At 36.0% G+C, this 14,911-nt stretch overlaps 1 protein-coding gene across 5 annotated transcripts in view; it reads left to right on the top strand.

The window, feature by feature from the left end:
- Positions 1–14,911, top strand: part of LOC145672083 (aromatic-L-amino-acid decarboxylase-like) — a 99,721-nt gene that overhangs the window by 29,557 nt on the left and 55,253 nt on the right. For all 5 annotated transcript variants that reach the window (XM_081741364.1, XM_081741337.1, XM_081741372.1 and 2 more), the window contains 2 exons: positions 9,666–9,767; positions 14,464–14,584. In XM_081741364.1, coding sequence (XP_081597490.1) covers positions 9,688–9,767; positions 14,464–14,584 — 201 coding nt within the window. In that variant the 5' untranslated portion in view covers positions 9,666–9,687. The remainder of the gene's footprint in view (positions 1–9,665; positions 9,768–14,463; positions 14,585–14,911) is intronic.

Raw genomic sequence — 14,911 nt, 5'->3', positions numbered from 1 at the left:
TTTTTAAGCGATGTTCAAAATATTTATGAAGTTGAAAAAAAAATGCTGTGGAGGATCACGGGAGCAGAGTTATTTTTAACATTGGGAGGTGGGCAGATATGAGGCTTATTCTGGAAGGGGGGAGACATATTACGGTAGATGAATCTGATTTGTGAGCTGAACCTATTGTATATTATATATCAGGCGATGTAGATGAAGTGGCAGTCGGCAAGAAATAATTTTAAATCAGTTCTCTCTCTCAAAAAAAAAAAAAAAAATCAAATTGGATTATTGAGGGGACAGTCCCCCCAGTTCCAAGATTTGAGGGGGACATGTACCCCTCATCTCTCCCGGGATTTGCGCCAGTGGTGCTCAATTTAATATATTTTTTTTAGTGTATCCCTAAAAACTGTTTTGTGTGCATGTGTTCATAACATCGAGTAGATTGGAGACATATAGCAAAGAAATTGTCTTCCTCATGCCCCCATAGAAGAAAAGATGGAAGGAAAGCAAGGAATAGGAAGAAGAAGAACACAATTGATCGATGATTTGAAAAATAGAAGAAAACATTGGGAATTAAAAGAGGAAACTGAAGATCGAAAAACGTGGAAGAAACATTTTCAGGACCAAACCTAAAATTAAAAAAAAAAAAACTCATTTGTCCCAGGACCTGCCAAAACGCACAATACTTTAATAATAATAATAATAATAACAATAACAATAATAATAATAATAATAATAATAATAATAATAATAATAATAATAATAATAATAATAATAATAATAATAATAAATTTGGACGGATGGAGAAAAGTATAAAATAATGAGTTTCATCAAAATCGGATAAGTTTGACGGGGGTTATCGTAGAACAAACATAAAATTACCGATCGAGTCAAGTGCGAACTTCGATACGCTCGTTTCAAGTAAAGAATCACTTTCTTTTTGGAAGTTCTTCGTTTCATTTAGAATGTTTTCAGTTCGTTTTTTTTTTTCTTCAAAGATACCTTTCCATTTCTGCAGATTGCTTGCGGCGTTCCAGTTTAAGAAGCCACAAGGTTATCTCCTATTATGCGGTCTTAATTTGGTTTCACAATACAGGAGGCTAAAGAGAAGGGTTACGACCATTAGAAAAAAGTTTTATTTTCCGAAAAAAAAGAAAAGAAAAGAAATGTTCTTTTACAATCTAATGTCTGGGTCTCCATAGCCAATTGTCAAGGCCACGGACAACAGACTACTCAAAAAAAAAAAAAAAGCAAGCGAATTACGCTGAAGTTAAGAGTCAGGCAAAAATTGACCAAATGAAAAACTAAATGTCACACTGTATATCACGTGAATGAGTTTGGTTTTGTCACAGTATAAACAACGTTTTGGGATGCTTAATTGATTGCAGAAAACAGCTTATTGCTATCTGTCACCGTTTTTATTCTATAGCGATCTACCTTAAAAACCGGAAGTGGTTGATTTCTGTCACTTCAAATTTGAATAAATGTTTTTGAAAGAATGGTACCCATTCTTAGAACGCTAAATCGATACCAAGGAAACAGCTTCTCGCTATCTCATCGTTTTTGCTCTACGTAGATCAATATTGTAGACGAAAGTTGTTGTGGATTTGTATCACTTCAAGCTTTAATCGAGAATTAAAAGACGCAAATGGAATGCATTCACGAGATGTTTAATAAATTGATGAAACCGATTCTTGCTTGCTTTGATTATTTTTGCTTTATACTGATCTATGTTAAAGATGCAAACAGGACCGGCTCACGGGATGGCAAAATCTGTCATAACTAGCCTATATTTTTAAAAATAAATATTTCTTGTTGGAGACAGATTTCACGATTATGGTAGTTAAGTTTACTAAGGTGATCTTCTATTTGAATACTACATTCATAAATCATGTTTAAGTCACATTAGTTTAAGGTCACATGGACAGTGCTAAAGCAAATCGTCAAACAAATCCCAGCATGAATTACTGGATTGTTGTCGAATACAAGAAGTCAATTCTCGAACATTGGCGAACACCTGTTCCATTTATTTATTTATTTATTTATTTATTTATTTATTTATTTATTTATTTGCCATCAACACAACAGGCATAAGCCCAATTATAGTGTTGGTGTATTACATAATGCATTTACAATAGTTCTCTTATATATAGAGTTTGTATTACATGTGTCAATTTCTTTGTGTTCGATACATAATTTGTTATAAGTAGAACACATTCTCCAAATTGGCGATTTCAATAATACGTTGGTCCTTGCTTTTTTTTTTTTTTTTCCAATAGAACAGGCCAGAGTTCTCAGGACGAGTTTTAAGAGTCGGGACATGAAAATTTAGTGTTGATAGGAGATCCGTTATCACAATTTGAATGAAAACTAGCCTTATCTTTGTCACAAACACGTTTCTTATCATTGAAGGGGGAAACAAGTTTTTTTTTTTTTTTTTTTTTTTAATTTATGAGATGTAGAAAGAAAATCAAGAAATAATGATAAAAGAGCTAGTTGCACTGGAATTGCAAACTGAAGCTCAATATTGAATTCTATTAAAAGGATTGCCATCTTTCCTCTGAAGGCGTGTTTGCTTTATCTGTCACTAACATAATAGATTATTATTTAAAGAAAAAGAAACAGACACGAGATTGTTTCGTAATGTTTAGGCCCAGCCCGTATCCAGGAGGGTCTAGGGGATCGGCCCCCCTAAATTTTTGCTGACACCCTAAAATTTCACGGTAGGTTTGCAAATGAAGTATAATATGGTGATGAACTATAATATGGTTGGATCGGTCCCCCCTAACTTCAGCCGGGCCCCCCTACACTTTTGGGCTGGCTACGGGCCTGTTTAGGCCTATCTAAGTACGAGTGCACTTTCCTCCCCTTCGTTGTTCATGATGGGGTAGCATACTTAAAATCGTGGCTTTTAAGATTTGTTATTTCTGAAGAAAGGGGCCGGCAAATTATGCCATTGCACGGGACGGCAAATTGACTAGGGCCGGCCCTGTGTGGAAATGGTTGATTTCTATCACTTCCGGTCTGAACATCGCCTTCATAAGCGAACTCGATTCCGAACTTTTGATCCTCTACACCCTGGCCAAAATTGATGGTGATTCTTTAAGTGTCTTCATCCCTGCAAAATTAAAATACCGCCAATTTTACAGTAATTATGTGATATCTTCAAACAGATAAAAGATAATCGAAATGTGGAACAAGAGCGCCATAGACAATATTATTTTACATGAAAAACCGTTATCACGACTCACTTATCTGCTTTCGATTTCGAGCCATTTTGAAAATTGACATTTATTTTCGCGTTTCTAAACAGCTGAAAACGGAAAGCCACTAGGTGACTTGTGATAACGGTACCTCACGCAAAATAATATTGTCTAGGGCGCTCTTGTTCCATACTTCAATTATCTTTTATCTATTTGAAGATATCACATAATTACTGTAAAATTAGCGGTATTTTAATTTCGCCGGGACGAAGACTCTTAAGTAGTTCTGGAGAATTTTTGTCTCTCGGAAAATGGAGTTTTGGTAAACCAAACTCCTAATTACTATTCGAGCCATAACAACTACTGAACAAACGTTAAAAAAAAAGAAAAAGAAAGAAAAATGGCATTAAGATATTAACAATCATTATCACTATGACACTTAAAGTATTACACAGGGAATAGGTTGATTCTCAATCTTATCTTCTCATCCTCCCTAGCTTTTGTATATTCTATTATGCGCTAGCCTGGATTCAGATTGTCATTCACCTTATGTATTGCCCATAATGAAACATCTCGTAGACCGAGTAACTAACGCGTATGTTTTGTCTGCTTCTGATCCCGGAATCAGGGCCGTATTTAACGTATTAAATTCTCAAAAAATGGCGCCCATCACTATGAATAAAATATAAGTGTAAAAAATTTGAGATAGTGAGGACCAATATTTAAGTTATCACTATCATTATCATCATAGATATTCTACCATTATTGGCAGATCACTTGCTGCACCTGAGAAGTTTCCATGCACTATGGTCTTCAGCTAACTTCTTTGCCTTCACGTACGATTTTTTCTATTTTAATATCGTCCAACCATAACCTCTCTTGTCCCTCCACCTTTTTCCTGCTACCGTAAACTCTAGCACGTCCCTCATAATATAGATCCTTCTTAGCCAATGTTCCAACCAGTTTCTGTTCCTTTTTTTTTTTTCAATTACATCATAAATCGTGCTTTTCTCTACTACTTTTTTTTTTTAGCTTTACATTAATTTTCCGTTTGACCTAGCCAATTCTCTCCATTCTTTTCCACGCCTACATTTTGAAAACTTCCAGTTATTTTTCGTCGCTTTTGCATAATGTCCATGTTTCTGCCCCAACAATACATTACTCCATACAAAGCACTTATGAGTCTTTTTCTCCACTCTTTATTAATCAAGGTCCCATGACATAGTATTTTCTTCCTCCTATCCTTGCTTTTACTTCACATTCACACTTAATATCATTATTAATAATACTACCCAGGCATCGAAAGCTAGTCACCTGTTCTATTTTCTGTCTTCTACTTCTATATGTGACACAAATCCCTTTGTTCCTATCACCATAGTTTTTACCTTTCTAACATTTATTTTCATTCCATATTCTTCACAGACCCTCCTCAATTTTTTTTTAAACATCTTTTTGATTTTGTCTTCAGATTCTGCAACAAGCGTCATGTCATCTGCAAACCGTATACACCTAAACATTCTATCTCCTACTGAAATGTCGTCTTCATTTTGAAGACTCTTTTTCACTATTTCTTGTAGATAGATATTAAATAATGCAGGCGAGAGACTGTCGAAATCCTCTTCCAATTGCATTCTCCTCTGTAAGATCCTCCTCTATTCTAATAATTACTTCATATATAGTTTCTTTTTTTTTCATGAGTTTCCGATCTTTCCATTCCAACCCAACCTTCTTTAAAACTCCGAACATCAATTCCCAATTCACGCGGTCAAAAGCATTTTCTAGATCAATAGATACAACATACACTTCTTTGCCTTTTTCTATAAATTTTTAATCGATTATCCTTAATAATCCAATTGCATCTTTTGTGCCCCTACTCTCCTGAACCCGAACTGTTCCTCCTTATCTTTTTTCATTTGTTCTTCCATATAACCTTCTGTTGAGTATTCGAAGCAATTTTTTTGCTGTATGATATGCGACTAACAGTTATTTAATCCTTACATCTCTCTGCGTTCAATTTCTCGCCATCGGTATCATGATCGTCTTCAGAAAGTCTAGGCCACTCTTTTGTTCAATATATTTCATTGCAGAGTCTGAACAATTCTTTCTTGCCCTTGTCTCGCATATTCTTAATGAATTCGGTCGGAGTATTCAATCTTGGGAAATAACGTAACGGAAGTAACGCGCTACTTTTTAAGTAACGATTCCTAGTAACGCTTACATTTTTCCAAAGTAACTGTAACGATAACGCGTTACAAACTTTTAAGTGACGTACCTAGTTTGCCTTACATTTCGGACGAGCAACTATAACATATGTATATTCTTTTTCGGAAGCAAATGTTTCTTTGCTGTAAGTAAATTTCTCAGAATGGAGCAATGGAGCATGAACTATGTCAGTGACCGACAGTCAGTCACTGACAGAGAAACAAATAAGATCTGATTGTCACTTGCTGTTTTTGAAAGATGAGTATAACCTCGGGGAAATCTCGTGTATTGATTGCAAGCAAATGGAAGATTTTGTTATAGATTTTGACAGCTCCAAATCAATACATTCAGTGAGTGAACTGCGAGTGCAATGGTAGTCTTGTTCATTTTGGTTGGTGTTGTTTTTATAAAGTTGAAAATAGAATATTTTACTGTTCGAACATTTGAAAAAAAAAAAAAAACTTTTTCTTAAAAGCTGAGGATGATGATGCACAGAATTTAAAAGTAAAATGTCTGTAATGCCCTGGTGGGAAATATTTATCAACAACTAGGAGTTCGTACACTAATTCGAGGAGGAAGCATTTAAAATGTCATTTTAGGAGTTACATTTCTAGAGTAGACCGAAACAACACACACACAAACATTTGGGATCAAGCTATTGTCCAAATGTTAATAAATTGTTTACGCGTGCTCTTAATAATATTATATTAATGCTTTCTTCAATACTTCAATCTTGTATAGTGCTATTCTGTTTATACTTATGGAAACTTTAGATGTAATTTTTTCGGAAAAAAGGTTTCAATTGCAACAAAGTAAGAAAAAACATAATATTTCATTTTCTCAAGAGATTAAATAAAGAAATGTATATTGAGTGTAGGTGAAATAGGAGGTGTAATAAGTTGATTGGTTATCGTGACAATGATATAGTGATTTTCTATGATATACTCTTTCCACTAGAATAAGTAGGTTTTAAGTTAGTCAGTGAGACTCAAAATTTTGATGTAAAAAATATCGTAAACTGTTTTACAGGATATGATTATCCTTATAAATTAATAAATAAGAATCATGGTTAATATATATATATATATATATATTAACTTTTCAATACATATATATATATATATATATATATATATATATATATATATATATATATATATATATATATATATATATATATATATATATATATATATATGTATGTATTTGTCAACAAACATGTTTACGTTATGCTACAGCAACCACAAAATAGTGCAACAAGAACACTGTAAAAAAAAAAAAAAATCCTACACTTTTTGCACGCGTAAACTGCAACGACTTTTGATCCTTCTTTTACGTGTGTATATGCGTGCAACAGGAGTGCAAGTTGTGTACAAAATGTGTGAGAAGTGTGCAGAAACTTCCAAAGGTGCAAGTCGTGCACATTTCTCACACTTTTTGTGCACACTTCGCACTCCTGTTGCATCCATATATACATGTAAAAGAAGCAATCAAAAGTCGTGACAGTTTACGTGTACAAAAAGCGAACATTTTTTTACAGTGTAGTATAGCATTCAATAATAATGCGTTGTTTATAGTTCTTATATATATACAGGGTGGTAAGAAACTATTTGAACAAACTTCGGGAGTTGATTCTCGGCACCGAAACCAGCAAAAAAATTCCTCTGGAACTTTGGTCAGTGAGGAATAGTTTCGGCGATATAAAGTGCCGAAAGCGTGGGAAAATGAACTTCAGAGGGCTGTAATTCAAAAACAACGAAACGTAGAAAGTGCGGTTTTGAACATGACACTCGAAATCATACCTGCTTGATTGAAAAATGTATGTTTCAAACCTCCGCAACTTGTCTGCGAGAGATTCCTCAAAGGAACGTAGGGATTGCTTGCCAGATTAAAGAGAATCCCGACATATATTACTGTGGATATGTGTGATAGGTGCCATAATTAACGATATACAGTAAGGGGTTCATATGAATAAACTGTGACTGATGAGCACGCCTATTTTATTACTAGAAAGTATTTGTCCGCATTAAAGGATATGTCAGCACTACTATCATCAACCTACACTTCTAAATATTTACCATGATTGGATAATCGTAATAATAATAATAATAATAATAATAATAATAATAATAATAATAATAATAATAATAATAATAATAATAATAATAATAATAATAATAATAATAATAATAATAATAATAATGAAAATTGAAATAATAAGATTTTTTTACATATTCAAAATTTCGGATCTAAAAGTAACGCGTTACTTGCGTTACTTTCGAAGTAAGGTAGCAGTTACTTTATGGGGTAACGCGTTAAATTCTAAGCGAAAGTAAAGTAACTTTTAACACGTTATATTTTTACAATTAACTTATCCAACACTGGGAAATATTATATATCCCATTACCTTTCCATTCCTAATCTCGGATATAGCCTTTTCAAATTCATCCTAGAGAATACTAAATCCTTTATCATCCTCGCGCACTTCATTTTCTACTTCAACATTTAGGCTACACGGTCTACTCCTACTCTCATATAAGTCTTCAATGTATCCTTTCCATTTTTCTAAGACTTCGCTTCTCTCACTAACTTCGCATTCTCATTTTCTATTGCCATCGTAATACCGCCTTTTTCCCTTCGAAGTTCTATAAATTTCACCTTGTATATTTCCTCATATCTTCCAACTCTTCCTAATTCTTCTATGTTCCCGCATTTTATTTGGTAAAACTCTTTCCTTGTTCTGACTATTTCCCTTCGCAACTCGTTGTTCAACTTCCTGTACATCTTTTTCCCATCTTCTGTTTCAACCTGTCTCCAGGTCTTCCATTCCCTCATTTTCTGTAACATCTGTTCTATAACCCATGGTTTCTTAGCCGTTTTGTGTTTGCGGTTATCTACCGCCTACTGTATACAAAGTTCAATACGAACCCATTGTCTCTTACTAGCTGCACTACCCTTTCCTCGTTTAAGTATTTTTCTTCGAATTTCTCAACAAAAAGATTTCTTACTTCTTCGTTTTTCAACTTTTCAGTATTCAACATGTTAGGGCCTACTTTTCTTCTAACTACATTTTCAGTTGAATATCCACTTCGGCCAGCATAAGATTATAATAAGAGAAAATGAGCATAATTCCCCCCTCCCTCCGGAGCCACGAAATTGCTTCTAGGGACCATATATACTATCATGTTCAATATAGATTCCCAATATTCTCGTAATGCTACCTTTCATCCCCTGTACAAGGTAACCCAAAAGTAGTATACAGGACCGTACTGATCAACTCATTGCTTTTTATATCATTTCTTATTCTTATCCATCAGGTGGTAAACTTGGTTTCTTTATTATTTGTTCTTAATGTCTTTTTAGTTATATCTTAAACTCGGAACGGCCAAACTAAATAAACCTATAAGCTAGAATGTTATATTTGATCTATGCAGGGATGTATACCTACTTTTGGGCCACCCTGTATATTGAAATCCCCCTTTCCACGGAAAAAAATCTTCTGAAATTATCACTACTTTGGATCTTGACCAAGGGCGCCGATTTCTCTGTAAATTTGGAGGGGGGCATTCAGATGCAGAAGGTATATATATAAGGATTTTAAGATAAATTGCATTAAAATTATGCCAAATATTGTACATTCATAAATACAATAGGAGGACCCACATGGGCTTTGGGGGAGGGGCTGGCCCCCCAGGATCGGCGCCCTTGATCTTGACGACAGATGAAACATTTGCCTTCGTCTCTTCTGTAGTTTGACAGGTTTGTATAATATACGACCACAATACAGTGTTAGTATATACAATATCAGATAATTCTTCAACTGTGTATGTTATTGAATTAAATATGTGTCAAACTGTAGCAGCTTTTGTGTTCTTTATTATTAGCAACTCAAGGTTAGAAAAGAACAAAAACAAAATGTCCATGGACCTTTGTTATGTCTATTCGTAGTAGTGCAATATAACACTCCAGAGTAGATGGAATGACAAGCAATTAAGTAAAGATTTTTTTTTTTAAATTTTATTTGCAATTCTAATTGTTAATGTAATATTTCTTAAGGAAGTAAAGACCAAGAACTTCAATTCGCAGTTTCTACCTATTTAATTTTTTTTAAATGTACTTTTGTTATTTCAAGGTTTCCGTTGCTGCTGCTGTTTGCGAATTTAGCCAATGTTTATTTCTTTTCTTTTTTATTAGCGTGACAAAATCCAATCTTACATTTTAACCACTCTCCAATGAACTCTTTAGAACATTTGAACCTGATTGTTTCCTATTTTACAGTCTGTCCTATTTGACAGAAGACATGGAACCCGAGAACTTCAGGAAATTTGGCAAAGCTTTGATTGACTATGTGGCAGATTACATGGAGAACCTAAGAGAAAGGTAATACTTAGTTATTTGTATATTAAGATTTTTTGTATGGCTAAGTTTCATTAAATTCATAGGCTTATTAAATTTATATTGGTACTGTATTCAAATTAATGTCCTAAATGCAACTATTTAATTTTCAATTTTCCATGTTATTTTTTAAATGATAGAGAAAACTGAGGACAGTACCTTTGAGTTGCTGGCTTAGTAACCAGCGGCGACAATTTTTATGTAACTGTGAGGGTTCTCCTTCAGGTATGTATTTCATTATCATATAATCGGTGAAGGGGCGAAGTGACGCAATTTTGAGTTATGACCACTATCCATCTATAAACTTACCCTATCAAGTATATATATTTTCTGTAAATGGCGTATCTTGAGATGAGTAGCACACGGTATATCAGTATACGAGACATTTTAAATCGCTCTCCTGTAAACTTATAAAATTCAAGATACATCAGGTAAACATTGGAGGACGCGGGTCCTTTTGGTCGCCCCAGGATCGGCGAGCTCGTAGGGTAAGTAGGTCAGGACCTGTTTGAACCAGAACACTCAGACAAGCATCTTACTGGCATTGTTCCCAGTAATGGAATGGGTCACGAACTTCGTGAACGATGACCCGGAGGACCTAGAGATACTCACACCCATGACCTGGTTTGACCCATGATTTGGAATGACCCAGTATAACCCGAAGACAAAATGTCGCATAGGGAGTACGTGTGAAGCCACTAATGCAATTTTAATACACATGATTTTCCCCTGTCTCATTGCCTTTTCACTAAATATAATTTTCTTTCTCGCTTGTTGTTTTCGTCTATGCGTGCCAAACATTGCACTGAAAAGTAACTACAAGGATTATCAGAATACTAACGCGCCAGAATCACAGAAAAGATAAGCTACATATTTTTGTTATGAGGAATCGTCAAAGTTTCATTGATTTGTAAAATTTGTCGTTTAGAATATGAAAATACCTCTGAGCGCAAACAGTGTTTTGTCAAATCTTTTTGATAGGCTATGTTCAAAAGCCATGTATTGGAAGACGATCAAACGTAAAATTATAATTGAAAATTTAACACATTGTATTTTGATTAAGAAATGTCACACCGAGAATCCAACAAGTGAATGTTCGAGTTCGAGTAATGGATATCATTAATCTATAAAATTCTGCAGTAATTCCGCAGAGATAATATTCAGGCTGCTTCTGGGTCGCCGGGTCTGTTTCAATCACCGAGTCTGTCTGGGTCTCAGGGTCACCGGGCCAGACTGAGTCTGAGAAGTGAAACCCAGACCCAGATGAGCCAGATAAAAGTCATGAGCCGATGACCGATTCTAGCACTGTTTCCTCCCGGTGCGGAACTCGGTCGAAAAGATGTAACAGCTTTTCAGGCGTTATGCGTAGTTTTTTCTTGAGTTTTCCTCATTCATACCAGGCAAATGGCAGAATGGTACCTAACATTGGGTCCCAGACCGCTTCCTTCCTTCCCTCTTCCTTTCTTTCTTCCCACTTTCATCCCTCACACATATTCAGAATTATGTTTAAATAAAGATATTATTCGCTTTCCGTTTAACAAAAATATCAACTGATTTAGTAATAGAACTGATGGCATAGGTCACGTGGGTCATAACTTTTGTCCGGGTCACCTGTGTCTGGTTCCTGTTTCTGAGACTCAACCTGATCCGGTGACCAATGGTGTAGCTACAATATTTCGTTAAAAAATAAAATGGCCGAATTCTCTTATTTCCAAAGAAGACAAGTTGTTGGCACTCCGTTGTGTGCCGCGAACGTGACGAAAGCGGCAAATGCTTTGGGTTTGCGCAAAGGACAATGTCCAAACAACGGCAACCTACAAAATTTACGGCGAAACGTTATTGGCGAAGAACAGTGCCAGAGGAAAATAATTAGCGACAAGTTCCGGCGGATAAAGCAAGTTGTAATTCAAAACCATCGTACAGCTGTGATGCAAGGGACAGAGAAAGTCAAGCAGCACTTCCTATAGACCAGCGTTTCCCAACCTTTTTCAACTTGCGGCACACTACGGGTGTTACTTGGAATCTCGCGGCACACTTATATATATTACTTGGATTCTCGCGGCACACTTATAGATATTATTTGTAAATATAAAACACAGTGGTATTTTTTCTGTGATTATTGATCTCCTTCTCAGAGAGGTTTTTCCCCGTGGTAAATCATTATGCTTATTTTTCATTCTATTTTAAAAATAGAAAACAATTGCAGTGAAATATTGGACTCAGGTTTTTAAAAATACGCTTTCTTTTTAAAACCTTTATCGAACCTTTTACGAAGAAGGAAGATCACTAAATAACGAACGAACAAACAAATCTCTTTTACTTTTAAAACACAAATGTAGGTAATTTGTCGAAAGGATTGAATTATATTTTAAATTTTCAAGTTACGAAATCTGCAACAATAAAGAAGCAATAATGGTCATAACAATTATAACAAATACATTTTTCAACATTAGAAATGTACAGAACAGTAACCCTGTATGAAACTTAAAATTGTAGATTCATAGTAGAGGTTCATAGTCATGTGAAATACAAATATACATTTTCCCCTACGTTTGGCAATTTGATTGCTATAAAATTATTAATTTTGCTTCGATTCCTCGCGGCACACCAGCAGCACATTCACGGCACACCAGTGTGCCGCGGCACACCGGTTGGGAAACGCTGCTATAGACTGTGTCGAGAAATACAGTTCACCGCAAGTTACATGACATGGGCGTGCAGGTTCGGATTGGACGACCGAAACCGCTGAGAAGGGACCGTAACAGTTTAGCACAACGTGAAATGGTACCGCTAACATACAACACAGATCGCTGATGACTGGAAACATGTTGTATGGTCAAATGGCCCATCGTTTACATTATTTCAAACCACAACCTTGATTAGGTTTGGCGGACCCTCAAACAAGCATATGATCCGCATTTGTCTACCCTGTGAAACATGGTGCTGGCTTTGTGTTCAAATCTATTTTTCACTGGATCATGTGCTGACGCTTACCGGTTACGCTACTTAGGACACCATGTGCATCAAATAATCCATATATTGTTTCCGAGCAATGACGCCATATCCCAGACAGAGACACGAATCCGGGGGCAGATTTCTGCCTCCATCCTCTTTCACCGAATTGAATGGTGTTCTGCACGTGGAATGGTGCCATATTCCATCTGCTACTAGTCACGATCTTTATGATTCCATGCAAAAAAATCGATTCCGGGAGTGTTACTTCCCGATGCACACTTGCATTATTCCAGCATAGTGTTAAACAGTGCCACTGACAAGGATTTGTTGTTAAATGCTCCATGAATGCCATAGTACGACGGTAGACAGGTGTGACCGCCTCCTGGACAGTTTATCAACAATTAAGCCATGTCCGAAATGGAACAAGTGAAGTTGACAACACCGGTGTTACGCAGAACTAAGACATTGATAGCATCCGAGAATTCACTGTGACACAGCGGCTGCCCGCTTCCTGTGTTTCAGTCAATCATCCATTATGCCATTCACAAAATGTTACGTCTCAAGATGAGCCATAAGAAGAATGTTTATTTGCTCAAATCCAATCATCTCTTGCAACTGAAATTGGACTATAGAACTCTGTATTATCAACACCTGACTGGAGATAAGTGGAAACTTGGAGCCACTGTAGAGGAGTCGTGTGACCGATGACTGATAGTGGACAGGTTTGAGCAATTACAAAGGATCAATACAAAACGACGAGGCGACTTCATTCGTCACTACATGAAAAGTCATCCACATGGTTTCATGTTTGCAGCTGGGTAGGGATGCGCACGAGACAAGATTTTTGCCTGTCTCGTCTCGAAAATGTGCTGTAAAAGTGATGTCTCGACTCGAAAAATGTATATTTCTCTATTGGAAGATCCGTGTCTCGACTCGAATTTTGTCAGCATAAATCCTGTCTCGACTCGTCTCGTGCGCATCCCTACAGCTGGATTTTGTTGGAGAAGAAAATTAAAGCTTCATGTTTTCACAACAATTTGAAAATCAATGCTGGAACATGTTTTGATGAATATTTACAAGAACGAAATCTCAACACTGTACAGAGCGGACTCAATCGTGATGAAATTGCATCAAGACAATGCGTCCATAACACAGCGAAATCATCGCTAGTATTGTACAGACGGACCGGAATTCGTGTTCTTACCTTCTCCAAAATCCTAGCAAAGAGTCTCGGCGCCAGCCGCCAATGAACTACTGTGCCTTCGGACTTCTGAAACAACGCCTTTCTTTCCGTAAGATGCGCAAAGTTTCCGATCTCTGGAAAGGGACCCAACAAAAAGGGATTAAATACAACGGGTACACCTGCAAAGAAGTTATCTCCAGTGGAAAATGTGCTGTCGGGCAATTGTCAAGAGTGTTGGTTGTCGCATAGAGTAGCTACAACTAGTGATAGGAGGGCCCACTCTCATAGGCGAGTGAGTACTTCAAAGTTCCCTATATGGAAGCCTGCTGACTTTCGTATTGGAGACCAGACCTTGGAATTCTCCTTCACTACTAGTAAGGATTCGTTTCAAAACAGACGCAATAAAGCACTTAAAAGATTCAAATTCTTTTGAACTGTAAAAAATTCAAATTCTTTATATACTTTATTTTATGTTTAATTTACAATGTAATTATTTAGTTTAGATATTCACTGCTTATCTACAAAATAAACTCTCTTTAATAGGCCTGTACTGCCGTCTGTAGAGCCTGGCTACCTGCAGAAACTCATTCCAACGGAAGCTCCAGAAGAGCCCGAGAAATGGGAGGCCGTTATGGAGGATATTGAAAAAGTTATCATGCCAGGAGTAAGTTAAAATATTTTAATCTTCTCTTTTCACAAGCTCTCATTCTTTCTTCATTTTTTATAACCAATCATGGTTATTGTGTATCTAGCGTAAAAAACGAAATTACAATATGCCCTCTGAAATGACAGTCCACATAATCTTAGACTATAGAACTATACGTTTGTAGAGTAGTGGTAATATTATGAGAGAAACCAGGTTGGTGATGACTTTTTTTTAAGGTCTTTTCATGTCTTCAATTCAATTTTGACGTTATTCGATTTCACAATTCTTAACTAGTCTACCTGCCAAATTTCAACTTGCGCAAACTAAGGGCCAAGGTTTTGACAA

Source organism: Thermobia domestica, chromosome 2, assembly GCF_964235325.1.
Source record: "Thermobia domestica chromosome 2, izTheDome1.hap1.1, whole genome shotgun sequence".
Taxonomy (NCBI): Eukaryota; Metazoa; Arthropoda; class Insecta; order Zygentoma; family Lepismatidae; genus Thermobia; species Thermobia domestica.
The sequence above is the reverse complement of the archived record's forward strand: the minus strand, read 5'-3'. Positions and strand labels throughout refer to the sequence as shown.